Genomic DNA, 26,832 nt, shown 5'->3' on the forward strand with positions numbered 1-26,832 from the left:
CAACATCAGAAACACAAGCTCTGTGCCACTGATGATCCTTGGAAGTTGAAGATGCTGTATGTAATACTTGAAGAACTCTTTTAAGTGGCCATTTTAGGTCATGGGGCTTGAGTGAGAACTCAAACCCAGTTCTTGTCACAAAACCCATTCTTTTCTTTTAGCTTATTCTGACTTTGGACTTGATGTAATTTCTTCTCTATTCCTAATCTGGTTTTTAACAGGAACAATGATCATTTTCAAAATTGCAGCTACTGTGCTTTGAAGTTCATGAACGTTGTCCTTTCTTGACTTAACCTTTAGCTGCTTAAAACAAAACTCCTTGCTTGCTTCTTTGTTTTAACTTGGGGGAATGCAGATGTAACTCACACGTTCTTGAGACCACACCATCCTTCCTAAATTGAAAGGTGTGGTACTAAATCCTAGATCTTTTTTTTTTTAAAGGTTTATTTATTTATGCATACAAAAAACTGGGATATAGGCCAGAGGTGGGGGAAGGGGAGGCGAGAGGATTCTCCAGAGACAGGGTGGGGAGCAGAACAGGCAGATAACTGAAATAACTGCTGAGGGGAGCAGCGGGCGAGACAGAAGAGGTCTGCTGTGCCATGTGGGTCACCTTCCTGGCCAGGGATAGAACTCCTGCTGCAGTGACTGCAGAGAGCTTCACAGTGCTGTGTCTTAACCCCTTGTGCCACCAGGGAGGCCCTTAAATTCTAGATCTTAAGCCCACAGCCATGCCTGAACATGAGGATAAGGAGTAAGCATTGACAGTTGTGTTTTCTGACTTCAGAGACACAGTCTGTAACAAGAAGAAGCAAGATCACCATTGTTTTTTTTCCTACGTTAACCCTTACCCTTCTGCCTCGCTCCTCTTCCCCCCCGCCCCCAAGAAAATACAACAAACATGGTAGATTACTGTAAAAAGTTGGTTTTATGATGCAGTTGGCAGCAAATGGTATTGAGTGGTGTTGAACAGCGATGTTTGCAAGTAAATGATGTAGGAGCTGAGGAGAAAGGAGACACTGTATGTGCCCAGTTTTTTTTTTTTTTTTAAAGATTTATTTATTTATCTATACAAGCATTGGGCACAGTCAGAAGCATGGGAGGGTGAGAGAATTCACCAGAACGGGGAGCAGAACAGACAGACTGACGAAGTACACTGCTGAGGGGAGCAGCGGGCGGCAGGAGAGTTCTGTGTGCCATGCTGGCAGCCGGGGATCGAACCCGCACTATAGAGGCCTCAGGTAGCCCCGCAACCCAGCGCTCAACTGCTGCGCCACTGGGGAGGCCCTGCCCAGTTTGTTTTGAGTGCAGGCTGCAAAGGTGGGGGAGGCTTGTGCTCTTTCCTGGGCTCACTGAGGGTGACCAGGACCACACAGAACCTTATTTTATTTATCTTAGAGGAGCTGTTGTAATTGTTGCCCAGAACTCTGGGCATTTGGGGTTTACACATCACTGAACTCTTGGACTGTTGGTATTTGAAGAGTAGGACCCACAGCACCTCTCACTTAGGGGGAGAAGTTATGTTGCTAGTTACCCAAATGGCTCAATTCATGACCACAGGCAGGCCCCATTGTTAGGGCTGTGTGTCTAGAAATCTTGTCTGGGCTTGACAGCTTAAAAGCCTTTGGGGGGAGTTCAGCAATGGGAAACGGTTTAGAAAATTATGACAAAAGTAACGTGAAATACCCTGCAGCCAGTGAAAACGTTTATGAAGAGTCTGCAGTAACATCGAAAATGCTGATGTTATAATGGTTTCAGTGGAGAAAAAAATCCCAGAATATAACATTTTGAATGCAGAATGATCCCAATTATGTTTTAAAAATGCATAGCGCAAAGACAAAAATGGAAAGATACCAAAATGTTAGTAGTTAGTAGGTATCGCCGTGTAGCTGAATGTGGGCCTTTCTTTGCATTTATATACACATTCTTAATTTTACTAATGTTAGCTATTCCTAACCCTAGTAAAGCATATATTTTTATAATTAGGAGCAAAAAAGCTTTTTTTTAAACAGTAAAATAATAATTTCTCATCTTTGGGGGGAAGTTTAAGGAAATTCACTTATCCTTTGTGATTCTGGTTTCTCAGGTGACCCTTACTTGACTGAATTAACACATTACTTTGTGTAAAATAACACCTATTTGACAGAGCACTAAGGTGATATAAAAGACTTGACATTTTTAATAGTAACCGGTGGATAATAATTTTAAGAGACAGAGTAGAATTATGAATTACAAAATGGTATGTTCTTTCTCCGATAGGGTGCAGGGTGCTTTTTTATCTGTAAGAGCCATATTTGGAACGCCGTTAAGGGAGTCTTCAGGTTCTGTCAAACCTCCTGGAATTAGGGCAATCCTGAGAAATTTTGCAGAGACAGAAATAACAACGAAACAGTAATAATTTACATAATTATTGGTCCTTTACGCTGCGCTCAGCGCATTCTCATTACGTCCTCACAACATCTCTGCGAGGTATTTTTACCCCTAATGTAAATGAGAGAAAACTGAAGCATGAAGTTCAGTAACTCACCCACATTCCAGAGCTTCTCAGTTTGTGTATTTGGGATTTGAATCCTCCTGTTTGTCTTGAGAACTTAGTATGCTCATAAAGTTTTCTGGGGGATTGTAGTAAATTTCATGCAGGAATTTATATTGAACCATCTGGTTTTCTTTTAAACGAAGCAGGAGATGTAAGCAAATGATATTTGGGCCAGTAAAAACACCTGACAAGAGATAGCACTTTATCGTTTCTTAGAATGATTTCAGTTGAACAGTATCAAAGTGGATAAGACTTGCATTTCAAAAGTTTGTTAGGTACATATTTGAAATCTTCAGAACTGGAGAAGACTTAATTAACTTTGGCTTTTCATAGCAAAAAGTACTGGACTCTTAAAAGAATACGCCAGGAGTCTGACAGACTCCCCTGGTAATTGAGGCTTCACCATTTATGACATCTCTGGCCTTGGGGAAATTATTTAACCTCATAAACCCAGTATTTCTTATCTGTAAAATGGGATTAATAATACCCATGTTGTAGGGTTCTGGCAAGGACGAGATGAGGTAATGTTCATAAAATGCTTGGCACAGTGCCTGATGCATGGCAAATCGCGTACATTGATGGGAGCCATGATTTTTATTGCTGGGAGTCAGAAAGCATGAGCCTGGATCCTGTTCTGCCATTCACATTGACACATGAGCCAGTCACTCAGCCCCTTGGGATCTTAGAGGCAATGGGAGTAATAACACTGTCCTTTTGACCTATAAGGTAAGGATGAAATCAGATTATATCTGAGGCAGCCTTTTGAAAAAGGATGAAGGATTCAACCCGTCGACAAGTTAAAGGTGGAGGCAACAGTGGGCAGGTCACAACGGGCACAGTTGTTCACCTTTCTTGAGTTTCAGTTGGAACTGAGTTTGTGGAGAACAAGTAGTGAGTTATACTCATCTCCTGTGGAAAAAGAATCTTTAGCCCAGAAACCTTGCAGCACGATTCACAGCTTCGCCTGATTTTGTAGCCTTTTGTCAAGACAGCACCAGCCCTGAGCTGGACCATGCGAGAGGGAAGTCTTACTGTGTCTTTTCTCAGGGAGGGCTGTGCCTTTGGCTCTTAGGGACACCCCTGACAGGGGGGTCTGGATGAGGTTTCCCCTTTCACTTGAATGAGAAGAAGAACCAAGGAGTCCATTTCTTTGCCCTGTAAGCTGTGGAAGCAGCAGGTATAGATGTGTGTGAACTCTATACCCTGCCCGCCAAGTGCTTATGAAAATGGTCCATGTGCTAAATTGCCACCAGTGCTCCATGAAGTTGCTTTGGCAAACTCACATCAAAATTCCTGGCTATTCTCACCTCCCCTCTGCCGGGCTGTACTGGGAATACTTCCTCATTTTGGATCCTGCAGCAAACATTTAAGAGTCAGGACAAAGAGAAATGAGAAATGATATTCTAGTCCCGCTGCACTTATTGACATGGGTTTATGATCCTCACTGAGTTTCCTAGTACTGTAACATGCTACAACACGAGAGGGGAAGACACGATAATTTCTTTGCAATCAGAGAATGATTTGTAGTTGGGAATTATAAATCTTATCAGTGACTTTCTCAGACCACCATTCACCCTAAATTCTAACAGATCACGTCTGTGCTGAACAGCTTCAGCCCTGATGCTAATCAAGTGAGGGCCGCTTCTCTATGGAGGGTAGTTGGAGGCATTGCCTATTAAAATGTTGAGACTTGAGCACTGCCTGGAAAGACAAACTGGAGGCTCGATAGGGGCACCCCCTTTCTACTGTTGTTGTTATTTTAAAGAGCAATTGATATGGGAGTGGGAAAGGAACTGGTTCAAATTAATATGCCCCCTTGGCCACCCCTCCCTAAAAGATGATTTAAAAACAGTCAGTGAGCCAGAGAATTTTTAAGGCTAACTTTCTCACATGGAAGAGAAAAATTATTGCAATGCCCTTTAGCTAAGTACACACGCTTCAGCCTTTATGGATGGAGGTGGTCACGTGTTTGCTTCATCAGGAAGAGTGCTCGAAACAGTTGCACAGCAGAATCTCAGGAGACTGAGGGACTGAGGGTAGGATGATTTTTTTTAAAGATTTATTTATTTATTTATACAAGCACTGGGTACAGTCAGAAGCGTGGGAGGGTGAGAGACTTCACCAGAGCCAGAGTGAGGAACAGAACAGGTAGACCGATGAAATACACTGCTGCGGGGAGCAGTGGGTGCAGCAGGAGAGGTCTGTATGCCATGCGGGACACTCGCCTGTGACCAGGGATCGAACCGGCGCTGCAGAGGCTGCGGGCAGCTTCGCAGCCCAGTGCTCAACTGCTGCGCCACCAGGGGAGGCCCGGGATGATATCTTTTTTTTTTGAAAGAAGACTTTTTGAGGTGGTCCCGTCGCCTTTTCATCTTCTCCATCAGTACTCTAACAGAAAGCGATAGCTGGCATGCCTGAGTCTTAGTAGACCTGGAGGTCGTTAAGGTTGACACTTTTGCACAATGCCTTCTTACGATAGTGGGACCTACTTAGTTTAGCATTCAAGTGGGTGTATGTGGGAGTAAAAAGGAGCAAACAGAATTATGCAGACCTGATGGATCAGGACTTTCTACTGACTTTTAGCAAATGTTGATAGTGAACTGAAATTATCTGAAGTTTAGTCCCCTTTTCCAGGAAAGTGGCTGACTTGAAATGAAATGGGGTAATTTTATATGTGAATAATCATGAGACCAATAAAAAAAATACAGAAATGCCCTAAAATGAGGCACTGAAGGAAATCGGATCTGCCCCAGATGAGAATCAGGATATATTGTGTATTATTTTTGTGTTATTTTTGTGGGTGTATAGGGCAGTGTGTGTATGCACAAGTCTCGTGTGTGTGTGTGTGTGTGTGTATGTGTATTAAGCTGACTGTAAAAGTGCATTTTGTAGAGCTTGATAAAAAATGTGATCTAGACTTTGCCCTCCCTCATTCCTGGCTAATAGTTTTTGTTGTTTTTGTTAAGTTTGAGGGAGATGGTACCTGAATGAGATGTACTATGTACCATGTACCATCATAACTGTAGTCATGATGAGTTAGTATCTGGATTTCCTGAAAGTTTGGTATCTGTATAATACATTCCTACAAGGCTTTAGCAATCGTTATCCAACTGTAAAGTACAACAGTCTAAGCTTTAACAATTTTAGGAGAATTCACGTCATATTACAGATACACCGTCTATGGGGGAGTCATTGCAAATTTGGCATTCTGACCCCTTTTTTTACCCTTTTAGACTTCTCCTTTTTTAAAAAAAAATATACTGTTGTTTTTATGTCAAATGACATTATCTTAGCTCTTTGGTGCACTTCTACCAACTCTTCAACACCCAGGTGAAATATACTCACTTTGTGAAGCCCTCCCATCCCCAGATAGAACTACTTCCTTTCATTAATTATTTTTCATACAAGAATCAGTAATGAGGCCTAATAATTAGTGAGCACTTAATTAGTGACCAACCCCATTAGAAGCAACAGTTATTTAACTGTATGCTAGGTAATATTGTTATCCCCAGTTGCTAAGGGCGACAACTGAGCCTCAGGGAAGTATAGTAACTTGTCTAGGAACTTACAGCTAGGCAGTGGAAGAACTGCGCTCTAGTCCAACATCTTGTTGATGGTTCGAAGTGATGTAAATGACCCCTGTCATGATCTCTTCATTACTTTGTTCTCTCTCATTCTCCCCCTCCCATCCTGCATAGGTATATATAACTTATGGTAAAAAATTGTTGCTATCATTGTCAAAATTTTTATTTATGTTACTAGTTAATGAGGAAACCAAGGAAGTTATTATAACAAGTTCATAGGAGAACCACAAATTTATATGAAATAAATCATGAATTTCCAAATGGATGCAAAACTAGTGGAAACTAATTGGACCTACACTGAACAGAATTTATTTGCAGCTATAGACAAGTAGTGTTTGCATGGCCTTCATTTATTTACAAGTAACATATCTGTAAAATGACCCAGTGAAAGAGTAAGGCCAATATCCCGGTGGGAACAGATAGTGACTGGGCACTTCAGCATTTCATTAGTAAGATACTCATTCCAAAGTCTTAAATTTTTCCTAATACCTCTGAGAAACAGTATTGTGTAACAAAGGGCAAAAACTATTTAGACAGTCTCCAAATCCAAACTCCCACTTAATATGACTTCAAGTAATATTTGGAGAATGGACAGTGCTCTTGCACACACACATCATGCAGAAATCTTGAGGGGATTAAATGTAATACAGGAAAGAAAACCCCTGGCACAAAGTTGATCCTGCTAAATATTAGGTATTATTTTTGCTAATCAAATGTCTAACATACAGTTGTTTATAAATGTATAATTAGTGTTGAGTGACAAAAATCAGGAGTGGGCAAATTTTCCTGTAAAGGTTCAGATAGTAAATATTTTTGGCTTTGTAGGCCATATGGCATCTGTCACAACTATGAAATTCTGTTGTAGTACAAAGCAGCCATGGACAATAATTAAACAAATGAATGTGGTTGTGTTCCAGTAAAACATTCTTTATAAAACATGCATTGGGCTGGATTTAGCCTATGGGCTGTAGTTTGCTTGACACCTCTACTGAATGAATAAAATTGTTATTTCAAAAGCTTTAGGGTGGAAGACTAATTTCTTATCTATTGGTGGAGCTCGCTAGTGTCATTCAACAGGGGAACCTGGGCAGATTTTGGCCAATGCTAAGGAGAAGATATAATGAGGTAGAGGATATTGTTTGTTATTGTTCAAAGAATCTACTACTGGAATTGCAACCAGAGCTAAGTTTGATTTTCTTCTCAACCACATACTAACTGGATGATAATGGGCAAGTCACTAGTAGGTCTGTGCCGTGGATACACTACCCACTGCGGTCATGATGAGACAGGAAAACTAGGAAATACTCTACTGAGGTAGTAACTGTATTCCCAGAAAGGGAATAAACTAATTTTCAATGGTTTCTTCTGCTTTGTGGGGATTATATAATTTTTATGGTTGGATATGGTTATTTCAGCAAAGGATAAACATGTAGGTTACAATGGTTCTCTTTATTTTTGTGGAACAGTCTCCAGAGTATATACCGAGTCTGAAAACTATTGTATTAGATTAATTTTGATAGGTTGTTGAATGATGGAAATGGCCTTCCAAATAATATGTGTCTTGAGATGTACTTATATGATGTCCCATTTGTAGCTAAATGTGGTCTTTCTGCCTTAGGCATGACTGATGATTTGAAAGTAAGTCAACTCAACCTCAGGTTGGAAAACAAACAAATAAACATAAGTTTGAGGTGATTAAAACCCAACTGAAATGACCACCCACTTTCAAGGAGGACCATTAACCATGCAAATATGAAGTTATCTGCACTTTTGATAAGCACAATTAACAATGAATCCTCTTAATAAATGCTGGTAAGACATTAAATCTTGGACATCAAATGTTGGAAACCTTGGCTTTGATAAGTTAGAAAGGTAAAGTATGAGTAGCTTTCCTTTCCCTTTGGCAGAGTTAATATAAAACAGCAAAAAAAGACACCTTGTGATCAGTTACTCACTCCTGTGAATATCACCTACCCCCAACATTTTAAAACCTAAGTGCTTATGTATTTGATGGCCATTAAAGTTCTTTTTAGCAGACTGAGCCAGATGGAACATATTTTCAAGTGACCATTGTTTGGAAATTCTTGTACTGGAAGTTGTAATTGTAATTATTGGCTTATAATCTGTGTGCCCCAGTTTAGGACAGGACAGCTTTTAGATCTGGGTGTGTTGTATAAGAGGAGTTTAGCCAGAGAATGGTAGAGACAGTGGATCCTGGGCAGTGAGCCGGGGGCAAGGCTGCCTACTCACTCTGAACCTTTACCAAATTGCCTCATTTTTCTAAGCATTTGTTTCCTCATTTGTAAAATGGGGGAAAAGACTAGACCAACTTGCAGTAAGGTACATTGCACAGTGCCTGGATTCTACATGCAAGCTATTGCTGTTCTTCCTCCACTTTATTGTGATTTTCAGTCAAAAAACTCTGTCAGTATTCAGATGTCTTAGTCAGTTTGAGCTGACTAGTAAAAATACTGTAGACTGGGTGGCTTTGTAACAGGGTGGTCATTTAGAAACTAGATTCTTTGCCTTACCTGTATTGTTTCCTAGTTTTATTAAAGTTCCTTCCCATTAAAGTCTCATATGTTTTGTGTTGATGCGGCGAATGGCAGAACCCATTTAGAATAGGCAGGTTTGCGGGGTTTGGGCTGCCCCACTCCCTGTCCTATAACAGCTTCAGCAGCAAGCATGCATTTCTCACAATTGTGGAGACAATGGAAGTCCAAGATCAAGGTGCTAACTAGAGCCAGTTCCTGGGAAAGACCCACTTCCTGAGTTGTAGTGTAGGCGATGAGAGGACATTTTTCCTGACCCTCCTGAGTTCTGTTCAACATGGGGTGCAAATCATCATATCATTAGCAGGAAACAACAAATTTAATCATACATATATGAAGACTCTAGATAGATCCCGATTCTAAAGCAAATGGGGCAAAATGAAGCTACCTATACCTTGAATTAAGGAATGGGATAAGGTCCTGGGGTTTCCGAGAGAGAGGAGGCGTATCAAGATGGGGACAGTGTGATTCATAGGGAGATGTTTGTCCTGCCATATATGGGTTTCTTTGAAAGAAAAGTTATTTTTGGTAAAAACCCTGATTCCGGTCGATACCCCCAGTTATTCCTGTTGTCAGGGGAGTGATAAAAGTTTCTTGTGAGCCTGAGAGCCTCGATTGAAATTAAGTTGAAAAAATCCACGTGCCAAAATGACATGTCTTAGAAAGGTCTGTTCTGGATATCTCAGGGAAGTTTGTCCTTCAGTAGAGGAGACTTCTTGCTCTATTCTCATATCAAGAGGGAGGGAAAGGGGAAGAGAGAAAGCCTCTACCTTTGTCTTCTGAAAAGGGCACAAATCCCATTCATGAGGGCTCCACCTTCATGATTGAATTCCATCCCATAGACTACCCCCCCGCCACGTACTACCAAACTGAGGATTAGGACTTGCTTCAACATTGGAATTTTAGGAAAGGACATAAACATCCAATTTATAGCTCCACATGTAATCAAAATGGGGCCAGGGTGTCCTCCCTGGTGGCACAAGGGGTTAAGCACAGCCCTGTGCAGCTATCTGCAGCCACTGCAGCACGAGTTCAAACCCCTGCCAGGGAGCTACCCACATGGTGCAGCAGACTCTCCTGTCGCGCCCGCTGCTTCCCTCAGCAGTGTATTTCAGTAGATCTGCCTGTTCTGCTCCCCACTATGTCTCTGGTGAATCCTCTCATCCCCCTCCCCGCACCTCTGCCCTGTACCCCAGTTCTTGTATGTTTAAATTAAATAAATCTTTTTTTAAAAATGGGACCAGACTGGAGCTACAGGGAACTTAGTGTAGATTGTTGTCATTCATTCTTGATTCCTTGTCCTTTCCTCATTTACAGGCTTCTCCTGTTTTTCCTTCCTATTCTTACTGTTTTTATTTCAAATGGATTTGGCTTTATTATCATGTGCCTGGATTTGTAGTTAATTTTGAGCCAGTCTCCTTGTATATACTGCTCCTCAGGGCCACCTGTCCCCACCCACCCATCCTGCCTGGAGCCATATCAGTTTCCTAAAAGCCCTGCACCTCTCCTTGTGAGGGGAGGAGAATATTTTCCATGCCCCCAGGGCTCTTTAGGCCCCACAGTCTGGATGTCTGTAGTCTGGCCTCCAATCCTACCAGCTTCTCAAACCTTCCTCTGCTTGCTGTCACAGCCACTCTCCTCCCGCCTGGCCTCTTCACTCACAAGTGCCTGAACGTGCTAAGTGCTTCCATACTGCTCCTGCTGTTGTCTGGACAGCCCTTCTTTCTGCCTGATTTTCCAAGTCCAGTGCTTGTCTAAAGCCCAGTTCAATTCCCAGCTTCAAGCCACTCTTAAGCCTTTTTTCTGAGCCTAAGATCCTTTGTCTCAGCTGTTTGAAACTGACATAATGCCTTCTATGCACACGGTACAGACCCCTGTCCTTCCTATCCCTTCTGCAGCATCAGGCATCTTCTTTACCCACAAAACCCTGACATACCCTTAATTATAACGCTTGCATGTTGTTTCATAAATCACCTGTGTGCTGTCTTCCCAGCACCTGGTATAATCTGTGGCGCATAGAAGGTGCTCAATCAATGCTTGTGAAATGACTAAGTAACAGAACAGACACCAGGCATATCATAAGTAGTTGTTGATTAATGAAATGACTTCTGAATCCTGGAGGGAACCACATCTATTGTTTCTTTGCCATCTCAGAACCTACCAATTTCCTGCTCAAAGGTAGATGCTTAAGAAATGATTGTTGAGCAGCTATAAACCGGATACACACTGGGGGTGAGGGGGAGAGGAAGGACTAGGGTCAAAATAAGGGAAGTGTGCAGTTGTATGGGGAATATAACCAAAATGAAAATGCATACGTTGTGCAAAAATGAAAAATGATGTAAGAATTATATAAAATATTTTTTAAAAGAAATGATTGTTGATTGACTGCTAGACCAACTGTGTAGAATACCAGGCATTTGGTAGAGTATCATATGGTCTTCTTTTCTCTAGTTCAAGGTCAGTACCCAGAGTTGTAAACTGATTAACTTAGTTCTTAGGCTAAAGGAGGGGAAAACATTTAACCCTGGATGATACATCTCTAGTGGAATATTTATGACCCAACAGTATGCCATCTGAGAGCCCTCTGTGGCTTAAATAGTGGCTAGCTTGCCCGACACTAAAATACACCTGGAATGGTACTAATAGAAGGACTGTGAATTCATATAGCATGCAGTGCTCAAAGAATTAAATTGTTACCACTTAATATTCATTGAATGTCAGCACTGTACTTTACTAGGAAAAAATAGATGAGACACACTCTGTGCAGTGGGCTTTGTTAGCTATAATTAGTTGGTGATAGAACAGTGTTGATACAGCAGTTCAGCAGTTAAAGGAAAGCAGTGCCCTTGGTACAAATGTGAATATATTTATACATCTGCTTCGGTTATGTCTACTCTGTTCCAGCACCATTGCTGTTTGGGGGGTGATGGCTAACCTAGAAGAATTTCACCAGCTCGTACTTTTTGAAAAAACAGCAACAACTCCATTTCTGAAGCACCTAGTTAAATCAAATATCCTTTAGTTTTTGTTTTGCTGGCGTAACTGGATTCCTGGTGTCCTTGTTCTCTTTGACACTATAGATACCTGGAGGCTCTGTCTACAGCCCTAAATTGCAACTTCACTTCTCTTTCTATGTAAAATCTTGCCGATTCTGATCATTATGTGAATGGATCTGCTTGAGTATGTTTAATGCTACATTGTCTGTAAAGCCAAAAACAAAAGTGCAAAGAGAAAAAAAAAATAAGCTGCTTAAGAGACAGACTTGTTTCTGAAATTTTCCACAGGTTGTTACTGGTTGTCACTGGCCTAAAAAGAGGCAGCTTATTGGGAAACCTTGAGGACCATTTGGTCCTGTCCTTCTCACACTTGAGGAATAGAGGTGAGAGAGGAAATGACCTACCTAAGGTCTCATAGCAATTTGATGACAATGTAATGAGATCCCAGAACCCATCATTTTGCACTTGTGACTTCATGTCCCTGAGAATGAGGATCACTTGTAATCTTTACCAGTCTTCTAAAAGTCAGACTTTTATATTTCTCACTCCTTCAGTAAATTGTAAAATCGTTTCGTTTTTTTTTAGGTTTTAAGAGACAACATTTAACTAGATGACTTAATGTGAGAAATAAGGAGCCAGAATGTAAAGCACTACAACTTGAATATTTTTAACAGTGAATTCCAATATTTTTGAACAGACTGATTATTAATGGTTAGCAGAGCTTAGGAAATTGATTTGCTGGCATTTTGTGTTTTTCATAATTTTTATTTTCCAAGTGCAGGCATATTTTTAACTTCCAGAATTAAGAGAGGAGAAAGAGAAAAGAATTAGAAGTTAGGAAAGCTGTTTCTAGTTCTTTATTGTGGACAAGCCTTAAACACAATTTTAATAGTTATGTATTTAATTTAATGTGGAGTGGAAAAATAAAGGCAGCATATCCAAATGAAGACTTCATAGAAGACATTGTTTAAGGCAAAACTAAAAAAAATTGTGTAAAAGCTGTAAGACACTTAACAAAGATGGTATAATAGTAAACATGATTGTGGCAAAAGCCTTGAACAGGATCTCAAAAAATGAAATGTGATTATATAATTATGTAATTGTACAAACTTAAGCCTGGTATTTATTTATTATTTGCTCTTAAGTTTTACCTATCTTTACCAAACAGCATGTCTAGGGTGGGTGATGTATGATCACAAGCATAATTTTAGCTTTCATGCCATTTAAATTTCTGAGTAAAAATGAAAGCTTTAATGTCACATTGTAAAACTTTTTAGAGATTAAAGTCAGTGGAATGCATAAGCACAAAGTCAGGATTTTCAAGTTGAAAAGGGGGATGGTAAATACTCTGAAACCCATTTAAATGATGTTGAAATCCTGTTAAAATGCTTTGTAAGAGCAATAATCTATACTCACACTGAGTTATAGGCTAATTGTGTACACAAGGCTTTTACTGCATTCATGGGCTAACGAAAAAATCCATGCCATGACAAAACACATGATAACAGCTTTGTGAAGATTTATCAATGGGTCCTGTAACATTCTATGACTTTGTTGTTGAAAGAAAAAAAAAAAAAAAAAAAAACAGATATGGCCAGAGAGGATTCCACAGTGGAAGCAATAATAACATAATATGTTTTTAATGGGTAAGAGATTCCAGTGTGTCAAGAATGAAGAAATTAGAACTTTTTATGTATTTGAATATGCAGGGAGATATATAAACTTTTACCGATAAAACTTCAAAAGCAAGATTTGAGGGCCTCCCTGGTGGTGCAGGGGTTAAAGACACAGTGCTATCAAGCTATTGCCAGCCACTGCAGCATGAGTATGATCCCTGGCCAGGGAGCAGACACACATGGCACAGCAGACCTCTCCTGTCTTGCCCACTGCTCCCATCAGCAGTGTATTTTAGTCTGCCTGTTCTGCTCCCCACTCTGTCTCTGATGAATCCTCTCACTCCCCACACCTCTAGCCTACTCCTCAGTTCTTGTATGCATAAATAAATAAATCTTAAAAAAAAAAAAAAAAAAAACAAGATTTGAGTCTTGGTACATAAGATGGAGACTTAACTAGAGAACAAGTTAAGATGCTAACTCAGTTCTTCTCTAGGGAAGGCCAGCTCTGTCCACTGTAATCTCTCCCTGCCTGAATTAGCTTTTGTATCTGCTCAACAGCCCACTGGTACGTGAATTTACATGGCCCCTGAATTCCAACAGTACAGATGGCTGGGTTCTGACCTATCGTTCTGTCTCTAGAAGGAGATCACCAGGATTCTAGGACACTTGAATTCCTTGTCACACAAGGAAAGATTGAAGAAACTGTCGCTACTCAACTAGAGTAGAGAAAATTTCAGGGGATTAGAATACATGTCCTCAAATACTGCAAGAACTATGACTAGTATAGGGATTGAATTCTTTTTTTTTTTTAAAGACTTATTTATGCATACAAGAACTGGGGTGTAGGCTAGAAGTGTGCGGGGGGATGAGAGGATTCAACGGAGACAGAGTGGGGAGCAGAAAAGGCAGATCAACTGAAATACACTGCTGAGGGGAGCAGCAGGAGCGACAGGAGAGGTCTGCTATGCCATGTGGGTTAGCTCCCTGGCTAGGGATAGAACTCATGCTGCAATGGCTGGTGATAAGTTTCATAGCACTGAGACTTTAACCCCGTGCACCAGGGAGGCCCAGGACTGAATTTTTATTTTCTGTTACTACAGAGTGCAAAACTACACATAAAAAGAAAGTGGCAGGAAGAAACTAAAAGTATTTGTTGATTGTAGGTTATGTGTCTGGTACTGTGCTAGAAGTTGCACAGGTGATCTTTAATTCTCTCTCTGTCCCAGTGGTAGCTCTTAGAATCTCTTTTCATAGAAAAAGAGATGAAAGTCAAAGAAGTTAAAGGATACTATAACTGATAGCAGTGAAACTAACTGGTAGATCAGTTTTTAAAAAAAATATTTCATAATTTAAAAAGTATTTTACAGTGTTTAGTAATGAATAACTAGTAAAAAAAAACTTTTATTGAATGTTTACTGTCTGAAGGACACTGTTCTAAATGCTTTGAACACGTTATCCCTTTTCATTCTTAAAGTGAGTCTATGAGATAGGTGCTATTTTTATGTTTGTTTTACTGATGGAAACCAAGGCATAGGAGTTAAGGGCTTTGCTTAGTGTCACAGGTAATAAATGTGGAGTGGTAATCAGAGCTACATAGTCTGACTTTTATTGTCAAACATGCTTCATTCTTACATGGCTGTGTTTCTTGATGTGCTGTATGTACTTGATATTGTGTATCCTCAGAACAACACAGATTAGGCATCATTATTCCCATTTTACAGATTAGAAAGAGGATGAAGCCCAAAAGAATGACATAACCCAAAGCAAGTGACTCAGCCAAAAGTCAGCCAAAAGTTTTTAGGCTCCAGGCCAAGTCTTTTTGGACTATGCTGAGCTTTCTCAGAGGTGTAGGCTCTGGATCAAAAACCTTCTAGCAAACTGAGTTCTCCAAGACCAGAATGTGCTGCATGGGAGACAAGAGGTCTTCATGAACTCACCTTCTTGGGAAACTTTGCAAAGAAAATTTATGTCAGCTGGGCAGGCAAGGGATTTAGGGGACTCAAGCTTCACATAAGCATTGAACTTGATGCCCCCTCAGGTTTTGTCCAGCTCTGGGATTTTATGATGCTATGTTTTCTTCTCATCTTCCCATGTCATCTTGTTTTCCCCTGGGTGTATTCAAGGATACGTGCAAATCTCACTCTGATATTTGAATCTGAACCTGGGGGTTAGATTGCTTTGGTATGAGACTCACTTCCTAGGATATTTGACAAGATGCCTTTGGGGAAATGTTAGGTCGTTTGAGAAGCCAGCAGTATAAACAGTAAGCAATAAAGGTACTAAGAGGGAAAATGTAGCATGAGGGTCTTCGCCTAATATGAACAGATAGAGCTTCTAATAACAGTCAGGATTGGTCTTCCTTAGATATGCTTTTACAGCAAAAATATTTGACCATCTTGACTTTTTTTTCAATGTGTTTACCAAATGCCCAATTTGGAAGTAGTTTCCCTAGGGTTGTCTCAACTTTAATCATAGCCACTGCAACTTGCCTCCTATACTAGATGTCTTATTTTTAACACTGAATGTCTTTGGATGAGAATGTCTTCCTTCTTAACACCCCTAGGTGGTGTTTGTCATGCTTCAGCCTGATTCAGACATGCTCTCTTGCCTTTTGAAGCTGTCTCTTGCCTGCTGCTTAGTTCTTGGGCGAGGGGAAATACATACATGTTGCATTTGTGTCATTTTACCTGCCCCTCCCCCAGTTATCTACCTTGAATCAGTCCTTATGTTCTCCCAAAGGTCTACCAGTTATTTGTCTTCAGTGACATCAAGTTGGAGGTGTTGATGGGTGAACCTTCTCTGTCAATCTTCCTGCGTACTTCCAAGTCATTATTGTATTTCAGCTCAATGCTTCCCATCCTTTCTATTTTTCCGTTCCTTGGTCTTTATTTCTTTGTTAATTCTGCTGGACATTTAAATGGTTCTTTGGAGAAAGTGGCAGGTTGGGGGCCACCCCGGTGGCGGGTTGAGCACAGCACGTTTCAGCACAGCGCTGTGAAGCTGTCCGCAGCCTCTGCAGCGTGGGTTCGATTCCCGGCCAGCCATGGAGATTCCCCTATGGTGCGACAGACCTCTCTTGTCGTGCCCACTGCTCCCCTCAGCAGTGTATTTCGGACCTTCTGCCTGTTCTGCTCCCCACTCTGTGTCTGGTGAATCCTCTCACCCTACCATGCCTCTGGCCTGTACCCCAGCTATTGTATAAATAAAAATAAATAATAAATAAAATGAGATAAATCTTATTTTAAAAAAAAGTGGCAGGTTGGGAAAGGAAGGTGAAGCAGTTCAGAAACTGCCCGGTATTCCAAAAGTATAAGAAAGTTATTGCAGAGTATAGAACTAGATGGAGAACAAAGTATGTACTAAGTGATGATTCACTTTTCCAAACTGAGTAGACTCATGAAATAGTGTCTATTCACAGTGAAGGGTTTATGTCTGTGTGACCTTCTATATAATAAATGCAAAATGATAGCTATAATGTCCCTCCAAAAAGTTCAGATGATGTCATAAAGGATTTTGAAGATTTATTTTATTTATTTATGCATACAGGAGCAGGGGTATAGGCCAGAGGTGCGGGTGGTGAGAGGATTCACCAGAGACAGAGTGGGGTGTAGAACAGGCAGATTGACTGAAAAATACTGCTGAGGGGAGCAGCAGGTGAGACAGGAGAGGTCTGTTGCACCATGTAGGTTAGCTCCCTCACCGGGAATCGAACTCGTGCTACAGTGGCTGCCAATAGCTTGACAGTGCTGAGACCTCACCGCTTATGCTATCAGGGAGGCCCTGTCATAAAGGATTTTGATACAGTAGTTATACCCTGAGCTGAGTTACACATTAACATTAGGATGAGACATGGAAAATAAAGATATATATATGCTTATGTCTATATTCAAGTTGTTTATTGTAGTCATTCATATATATAGAAGTCTAGTAGTTTATGTTTTAATTTTTCAGTCAAATGTTGGTGGATTAAGTATTAACGTGCACAGTCCCATTCTTGTGAGCATCTCAACTTTCAGAATATTACCTGTTGCTCTCAGGGTCACAATCTGCTGCATCATGGAACATTTATTCTCTGAGAAAACTACTTTCAGAACACAGGAAATAATGGGAACCCCTGAGATTGAGTGAAATGGAGTCTCAGTAATGGGAAGGAAGACGCCAAATGTATATGTACAATAACAACATGTTTTATGTAACCAGGAGGGTCCCCAGGTTACTCATGAGATTTCAGTGGATTCATGAATTTTCTCCATGGTAACAGCATTGTTGATTTCTAAAGGGTACAGGAAAAATACGTTCATTTTTTTTTCCGCAGAAGTTAAACTTTCTTTTTGGATTTCCTGTTGGACCCACTGTGTTAGGCACTTCACGGTTCCTGCCTCCTGCCTTCTATCTCTTCTAGCTCTCCTTTCTTCTTCCTGACACTCCTTCCTCTCTGGTAAAGAGAAAATAAAAAGATTAACCATTAAAGAATTGCTGGGCTACCCAGATCGCACACCGTTGTCTTTGTTCGCACAATAAAATTGCTCTTGTTCAGATTGTTTCTTTTTTAAAAAGTGGAAAAATGAGAGAAAAATTAAACAAAGCCTGTAGAGGCAACAAGCAAGGGGAACCTTGGGTTGAGCTTCCAGTGTGTTCTCTGCTGTTTGTTAACTATCAAGGGTGAGGCTGTGATATAAAATATCTGTCCTTATTTAATGTTTCACTCTCTAGTCTTTACAGTGCGTATTTGCTTCTCTGATGACCTTCTCTTTGGATTTATAACTGCTTCTTTCACCCGTAATCCAAAATAAGTGTACATTCCTGTGGAAAAACTAAAGGAAGCTGTCAGTGTAGAGTTAATATAGTTAAAGCATCCTTAACTCTGCTACAAACCCTTTAAATAATTAAAACTGTATGCTTGAAGAGTTAGATTTGCATTTCTTTACCAAGTTTATTTAGTACACTTTGTTACACTCAATTAAATGAGAATGTTCTGTTTCATTTTCTTTGCTTCGGGTTGATCATTTTGCCTTTTGATTCTTATGCCCTAGTGTAATTTCACAGTGCTTAAGTCTCTAAAACTATACATATATTAATGCATATGTAAATCTATACATGCCCATTAAAAGGCTTACTATTTGTACTGAGTAGAAATGCCCAAGGCATTTGAGCATTCCTGGTAACCCAAGGAGGAACTGGGTCTGCAGATAATTCATGGTGGTAAAGAAGGAGTTTGACAAAGTTCTTTTAATATCTTTTTCTTTTTTAAAGTCCTCCTATTTTGGCATCACCTTTTCTCCCCACAATTGATTTGCTGATGTCTTCACAAAATCATGAAGATACAGGTGTGAATAGTTGTGGAAAGGAAATTAAATCTAAGTGCCATCTCTGTAGCTCCACATCTCAGTTGGCAAAGCATTTATAGACTGCTCTCTGTAAATTAGTTCATTGCTTAAGTTATGCATGTTTAAGAAGGAATAAATTAGTTATCCATTTCCTAATGAGTAGTGGGATCAATTGGAGCATGATGAGAGAGAAAATAGCATAATTTTGCTTTCCCAGTTGGGGTTCAATATCGCTAAATTTCAGCATTAATCACTCTATCAGTTTCCTGGGTTATTTCTGGCTGTACATATAAATTATTCTTTCCTTTTATTTTTCCTTCCAGGTAAGTAAGACTGTAAGTTTGTCCAGTGGGGTTGTCGATGGGCGATGTTGTCTCCATTGCACCCCAAAGTGTCCCTTGTCACCAGGTGCCCTTCTGCCTGTGCATCAGTTTGTGTGCGTTCGTGGATAACAATGGATATGTATGTGCGATGACAAATACGAGGGTTCTAATATATTTAACTGTTATGGGATCTGTTATGTCTACTTTAGGGTCGACCCCATCCCATATGATACTCCAAAACCAGCGGGCCACACGCGGTTTGTCTGCATCTCAGACACACACTCCAGAACAGATGGTATCCAGATGCCTTATGGGGACATCCTTCTCCACACAGGCGATTTCACCGAGCTGGGACTGCCCTCAGAGGTTAAGAAGTTTAATGACTGGTTAGGTAAGGAATGATTGCGTTCTGGCGCCCCCAATTAACCTTTCCCGTCCGAGTGTCACTCACTGCGTCCTAATTGAATTAGAGCACTTGGAAGCCAGCTCAGCCATTTCTCGTATGATATGCAGTGGTGTCTAGCTTTAATCCAATTCTGTTAATTAAAGATGAATTTTTAGATATTTAATTTTACTGTGCATCCTTTCAGTGCCTGGCCTCGGCGGCTCTGGGGCAAAGGGATGGAAAGCTTTGAAACCGATCTCATCTCACTCATTCTGCTTTAATGAGGGCATTCATTGGCACACATGAGACCTAGAATCATATTTTTAATTCATTGGCTCTGCAGTCTTTCCCAGATATTGTGAGCAAAGATGTACAAATGACCTACTAGGAAGCGAACATTTCTAGGAGATGAGGGGGGAGGTAAAGATCTCTATACAGGGGAGATCCTAACCCAGTGCTGCTTGTGGGTGGCTTTCCTAAGTGAACCAGAAGGGATTCCTACGACCCCTATAAAGACAAGCTATCCTGCTGTATTGCTCCCAAACCTTGGGGCATGAAGTCACCTTATACTCTGTGAAAGGATAATGGCAACTTTGTGGTTGCTATTGGGACACCCATGGCTCAAGGTGATATAAAAATATTGGCTCTTGGGTCAGGCAGTTGCCAAATATTAACATTACCAGACAATCTTGGGGCTATTCATAGCTAGTTTAGATAACAGCTTGTGAAGAGCCTTCTTAGGTGAGGGAAAGAAGCAAGGATTCTGAGATTTTGGAATCTCTGAAGACACTCTAAAGTAAAGAATTACGTAGGAAAGGGCAGAAGTCACTCTGGAAGAATAATGTGAATGTGTCAGCCAATAAATATTACTGTGGAGATTTAGGTAGAGACTTGAAATTTGTTTCCATTAGACTAAAGCAGAGTTTGAGATGTTAAGATTATTGATTAAGGAAATATGGTAACAGAAAAAGTTTTCATTAAAAAGTTAAAAATATCAATACTAAGAAAAAAAATAATAAGCCTAACCAATATCAGAGTAATTTTGAGTTTTCATGTGATCTTGCACAGATGTCAACACGTTGATGGTTGACATTAGAGGACATATCTGTTCTTGTAGTTTTGGGTGTTTATTTGATAGTGTTGGTACGACTTGAAGTGATTTTTAAAATAATTTTCACATGAATTCTTTTTAATAGCAGCTTGACACTCAAATTGTTCTGTTTTTCTTTAATAAGACATATATCTACAAAGTAAACATTTGCATTGATGTCAATTTTTTCTCTGATGCTTAGCACTGAAATGTGCACTTTTGCTTATGTCTATTTGCCTCCATTGACTTATTTCTTAGGGTAAAAAACCATGTACAAGTTAAATTATTAAGTCAAAGGATGTAAAATTCTTTATGATTCCTGCTATTTATTGGCTGTTTTCCAAGGGGCTTGTTGCTGTGTATTTTTTAAGAGTGAATGAATATACCAATTTTACCGTGATCTTGACAGCATTGAATATTGGAGGTTTTATGTTTTGCGCTGTTTAGTAGGCATTCAGTCATGTCATTTAAAACAAGATATGGTAAGTCGCATTGTCTCATTTTTCCAAACCACTCAGATGCAAAGAAGTTCAGTGACTTTCTTAGAGTCTCCCTGTGATGGAGCCAGACCATTGTCCAGACTTTTTTACTTTTGCCTCTGTAAAATTTGTTTTCAGTTTCTAGTTTTTATTCGGTTTAGCAATTTTTTTCTTAGGTCTGAAATTACTGGGAATTTAATTTTGGCAGTTTTAAACCATTCTGTAACAACTGGATCTCAACACAGAAAGGATCTAGTTGTATTGAAATGTGGGTTTGTAGAGAAAGGGACCAATGTGTTGGGAAGTGTTTACAGAAATTCAAGATCTCCTGGATCTTGGATCTAATCTTGTTTAGCCACTGACCTTGGGCAACTGAGTTAACCTCTCTTTTCCCCTTGGATTCCCTCTGAAGAACTAAGGATTAATACTACCTGTCTTTCCGGATTGTTGTGCAGATTAATCAGTAAATGATTGCTGCTACTAAGTTTTTGTGGGCCATTAATAACCGAATGGGGAATGTGGTGAATGAACCATCAACAGATATTTAAAGGGTAAAAACAAGAAGAGGTCAGAGGAATTACTTAGTAGATTAGAAGTAAAAACTGGTAGATTTTATAAGGGAAAGTACTCCATAAATGGAAATGTACCATAACTAAAGAAATAAAATGATAAGGAGAGAAAAATGCTAAGGTTCAGTTGTGTGGTCAGTTCCTCCTCTTCCCCTTTCCCCACTGATCCTGTGAGGCAGGAGGAAAAGGTCTCGGCAGGAGATGCAGAACATGAGGCTGAAGGGAACCCTGGAATATGCACAGAGAATAAGTCCTATTGGTGAGCCCAGAATAGCCCAGAATAGCCCAACCATTATTGGGGCCACCTGATGCTCCCAAAGGGGAGAGGGGAGAGATGGTGTGTGATTACATTTGACCATTTGGCTCAGTCAGGAACCTCTCACCTGGTAAGAGCCCTCCAGCAACAACTACTAGGTGACCTAGCAAGTGGGTCAGGAGTCTTATAGTCTATGGCTTTTGCCATTAATAGGGCAGCCGATGCAGGGCATTCTTTCACCGGTCAGACTCCTCACAGATTCAGCAGGCACTTAGAGGCCAGTGAACCTCTATTTGATTTCCATCTTTCTGCTCTTGTCTAGAATCCCCTGATTATTGGAAACAACCTGACCTTTCCCCAAACTCCTTTCCTGTTCCTGTTTCTGTGGACCAGGCATTCTCATTCCAGTGTCATCCCTCCAAGGTTCCCGATGATATCCTTATTTTACAGTTGAGGAACCTGAAGCTCCATGGTGTGAATATACTTAAGGCCACTTAGCAGATTAAAAAGCTCAGAGAGGCTAATAATCCACCCAAGTTGCCTTGGCTAACAACCCTGGAGTTGTCTGACCCCCGACTGTGAACCTTTTGCCATTACTATTCTGTGATATTATGAGAGGGTTTATGGCAGCTGGAGAGCTCACAGATTTTAAGCTTGAGCTAAAATGTAGCTTTTGGTAGCTGAGTAGCTGCTTGACCATGTACAATTGTTTGAAAGATGCCCATCTTGATGCCCACCCTGACCCATCAGCTTCAGGATCTGAGAATCCCATCATTAGTTCTCTGTGGGTTCAGAGATGATGGGTCCAGGCATAGGTACCTTTGTCACTTAGCAGATGTAACACACAGTTAGGAACGTGAAGTAATTTATGAGATAAGTGAGCACATTACAGGGTCATAAGAAGGAAGAACTCAAACTAGGTACAGTCTGAGAATGTAAAGGAAGTGTCATGTAACCAGCAGAAGGCAGAGCCAGCTTTGAATCCTCCACTTTTAACAAGTTGCTGAAACTCCTGAGCCTTGCTTTCCTCAATTGTAAAATGGATAGAAAAATACTGATTATATACCCCATGGTGGTTGTGAGGATATGCTCTGTGATAAAGGTTGTGCCATTCTTAACACAGCCGCTGGCCTATGAACAACTTTCAGCAGAGCCAGTGGGATAGAATCCAGAAGGCAGAAACCGAGAGGGACTAGCACCATGAATTTAAAAGGGGGGCTTAGGGTGTAAGAGCGAATGCCAGATGGTATAAAATTGAGACTGTAAACAAGCCTCTTTCCTAATAATAACATCAAATGGACAGCATGTTCGGATTGTAAGAGACCTTGGAGGTCCCACCTCCTAAGTTGGTAGAATGAAAAGCTGAGGCTGGAGTGATGAAATGAATTTCCCAGAATCACTTAGGGAATTAACAGCTTAAATAAGGAGGGCAGTTGAACTAACATGTGGTGTCTGTGGGGGAGGGTCTAGACACTGTACTCTCTCCCACACCCCCAATTCACATTTCATGCAATCCTCAGAATAACTTGTGTAATACATAGCTTCTTTCTTACATATGAGGAAACTTAGGCTTGATGAAATTAATGGATTTAAGGTTATCATATAACTAGGAGGTAACCTCAGGATTTGAATTTGGACCCATAAGATTCCAATACCTAGATGTATTCTATGTTTTTCGATTCCCAAGCTAGTGCTTAGGATCCCAGCTGGAGGGACCATATCCTGGGTTAAACTGTGGCCCTTGGAATAACCACCTTCCTTAGTGCACACTCACACATTCCCACACATGGGTCTTAGGTGGATTTGTGTCATGCTAAATCGATCTTGTGACACAGCTCCTGCACATGAGTTGACCTATGGGAAGGCCTGGAAGGTGGGGACGCATTTGTCATAAACCATTGCCGTGGTGGTAAATTAAAACAAATACCCATAAACGTTATGGAAGACACAGCCAGTTGCCTAAACTCCAAGGGATGTCATCTAAATTACATTGCGACATTAGCATTTCACCACCTTCATTTTAGTCCTTGACGTGACTAGAGTACAGGAAGTGGGAACAGGGTTTGCTAAGGGATTGCCAGGACAGTCCATTCATCCTTTGTGACTGATTCTCTTTCAGAGTTGATTGCTTCCTTTAACATGTTGGTCAGGCTTCTGCAGCCTACTCATGGCTACTGTGTAGTTGTTATTTCCCTCTCTCCTACTTGACTGGTAGGTGTCTAACCAGTGCTCTTGTATACCTACTTCTGAGTATAGGTCTGGAACACAGAATACACACTGGTTGTTGAATGAATAATGAGTGAATAAATGAACCCAAAGATACAAGAATTATTCTGCCTGCACCTCTGGCCCAGATTTTAAGATCGTGTAGCATTGAATATAAAATATCTTCTTCCCTTCCTTTTCCTTTTCTCCTCTAAGTATTTGTGACATCCAGTTGTCTATAATGATGCCTATGTGCAGAAATACTTAAAAAGAGTTTGTTGTTTTGTCTCATAATTAGAAAGACATTTCTTGGGTGGCCTATTCTTTCAGTCAGAAGTCTATATATAAAAAATCTAGTCAGTCAAAGTCCCTTTTAACACAGCACCAATACCATGAGCCTTTAATTATGACTTTCCTTTGGTCTCAGTTGTCATTTAATAGCTCTGAGCTTCAGTTTCTTCAGTTTCTTCTTCCAAGAAAAGTCTCAAGAAGAGGGTCATTTGTATTTGTAGGAGTGTTGTCTTAGGCATGGGTCTAACAGAGTGTGACTGTAACAAACATTCCAGATTGTAGACATACAAGTCAGTTTTCCCCCTTTCAGAATTATCATCGTGGGAGATAGTGTTCCTTTTCCAGTCATCTTGCTATTGGCTCAAAGTTTTGGAGCTGGTCTTTAGGAAACGCTTTCATATTCTGAGCTATTTTTTTACCCTTAGAATACATGTCATACATGTTCATTCTTGAAGTTAGAAATAGAGATAACAAAAAAAGCAGAAAACAAAATTACCCGTGGGTGAGATAACTACTGCTAACATTTTAGTCTGAATCTCTGAAATATTTTCTCCTGGTACATATGTCCACACACACATATTTTGCCAAATATAGAGATCTCACAGTGGAACCGTTCTGTAGTCTGTTTTTCATCTTAACAATATATCACAAACAGGGCCTCCCTGGTGGTGCAAGGGGTTAAGACGCAACCTATAAAGCTGTCCACAGCCACTGCAGCACGAGTTCGATCCCGGCCAGCCAGGGAACAGCCCACATGGTGCAGCAGACCTCTCCTGACTCACCCGCTGCTCCCTTCAGCAGTGTATTTCAGTAGATCTGCCTGTTCTGCTCCCCACTCTCTCTGGTGAATCCTCTTACCCCCCCATACCTCTGGCCTGTACCCTAGCTCTTGTATGCATAAATAAATAAATCTTTTTTTAAAAATATATCACAAACACACCTTTCCACATCAGTAAATAAGGCTAAAATACTTTTTCTTGTAAAGGAATATTTTCAGTATCAATAAGAAACATACAACGTGTGCAAAGCAGAACTTACACATTCGTGCATAATCCTATTTTCAGGATATTTGGTGTGCCATATTTGGGAAATGTTTTTATTTTCTATTTTGAGTATCCTCAATAGCAGTAGATCTTCATCCTTTAAAAACTTCTTGTCTACTGACTATTTTTTATGGTCTGTTGTATTCTGTTGTAAGGGGGAATATTAATTCCATTATCCAGAGCCCTGTTACTGGACACCGATGTTTTCATTCTTTTATTATTATCTGTATTGCTGTAATGAATCCTTTTTACTTTCTCTTTATAAATACCCTTAGTTCTATTCATAGAATAATTTCCTGGAAGTAGAACTGTTGATCCAAACAATATGTGCTTAAAAAAAGTTTTATTATCTATTATCAGATTTCCTTCCATAAAGCTTGTGATTTCTGCCTACTACTCACAGAAGTATTTGACAGTTTGTGTGACATATTTTTAAATATCCTGTGGCAGAATATCTTTCCCCTTTAAGGCATTTGCAAAAATGACTACAAACTCTTTCTAATTGTGAAAGTTTACAGATTCATTATGAAAATTGCAAATAATGGCACAGGAAAAAAAATGAAGTTCACAAGTATATCCCACAATTCACAGATAACTGCTGTTAATTGTTGGGTGGTGTACAAATGCTTGCTTGTGTACTGTTGTATCAATAGACCATATGCTGTCAGGTTAAGAGCAGGCATATAAAGTTTGAGGTTTAAATCCTGGCTCCAACATTGTTAATGCCATGATCTTCAATTTATTAATCTGTGAAAGGGAATTATTAAAGCTTAGTGTAGTTTAACTGCAAGGATTTTTGTTTGGTGAAGCAAGATAATGGATCCCCAATAGGTACAGGTAGTAACTGGTCATGAAATGTCACCTGCTATTGTTTAAGCTGGCGTGACTCCTCCTTCCCACCCTGTGGGTGAGTTTCTCTGACTTCCTGGGAGGGCAGAACTTCAGAGAAAGTGGCCTTACAGTCTTTTGTTCCACAGTGAGCCATAGCACTTGCACTCTGCTTGCAGAGCAGAGAAAGGGGTGAGCACCAGCATGGCCACCAGAAACCTAGCGCTGTCTCCTTTCCAAGCACCCAGACCCAACACACACAGGCTTCTCTAGAGTCTAATTTACCTGTGAATGATACACCTGAGAGGGACAGGTGGCCTCTTTACTCTCCTGTCATCTCCTTTCTGCCCCCAACTTTAACCTGGCCCACTCAGTCCCCTCCAGTTCACTACCCCTCCTTCTGGAAACCACTCCTGCCCACTGACTCCTGTCTTACTCCAGCACAGCAGACCAGTCAGATTTTAATTGTTTTTTTTTTTTTTAAATCTTATACAGAATGCTTTCCAGGAATGTTTTGTTCATTTAAGGCTGCTGCTTTTTTTTTTTTTTTTTTTTTTTGGAAACAATACAAAATGAATGAGAATTGAAGTTTGTGACGTAGGCAAGTTGCAGTGTACCATTTTGAATCAAAAACAATGATGTGGCATGAAGTCAACTGTTCCTTCTTGTAAGGTCCTTGGCCATTCCCAGAGAAATGATTGAGAAAGGATTTGCACAGGGAAGATTCATTGGAATGTTTATAGCAGAATAAA

General features: G+C 40.3%; 1 protein-coding gene across 7 annotated transcripts in view; it reads left to right on the plus strand.

Moving 5' to 3' along the window:
- The window catches only part of MPPED2 (metallophosphoesterase domain containing 2), a 172,791-nt gene that overhangs the window by 31,974 nt on the left and 113,985 nt on the right, over positions 1–26,832 (plus strand). For 6 of the 7 annotated variants that reach the window (XM_054699307.1, XM_037522526.2, XM_054699306.1 and 3 more), the window contains exon 3: positions 19,144–19,325. The exons of the other annotated variant lie outside the window; for it this stretch is intronic. In XM_054699307.1, coding sequence (XP_054555282.1) covers positions 19,144–19,325 — 182 coding nt within the window. The remainder of the gene's footprint in view (positions 1–19,143; positions 19,326–26,832) is intronic. 7 annotated transcript variants of the gene reach the window in all.

The sequence above is a fragment of the Talpa occidentalis genome, unplaced genomic scaffold, assembly GCF_014898055.3.
Source record: "Talpa occidentalis isolate TD23 unplaced genomic scaffold, MPIMG_talOcc4v2.1 talOcc4.3, whole genome shotgun sequence".
NCBI classification, from domain to species: Eukaryota; Metazoa; Chordata; class Mammalia; order Eulipotyphla; family Talpidae; genus Talpa; species Talpa occidentalis.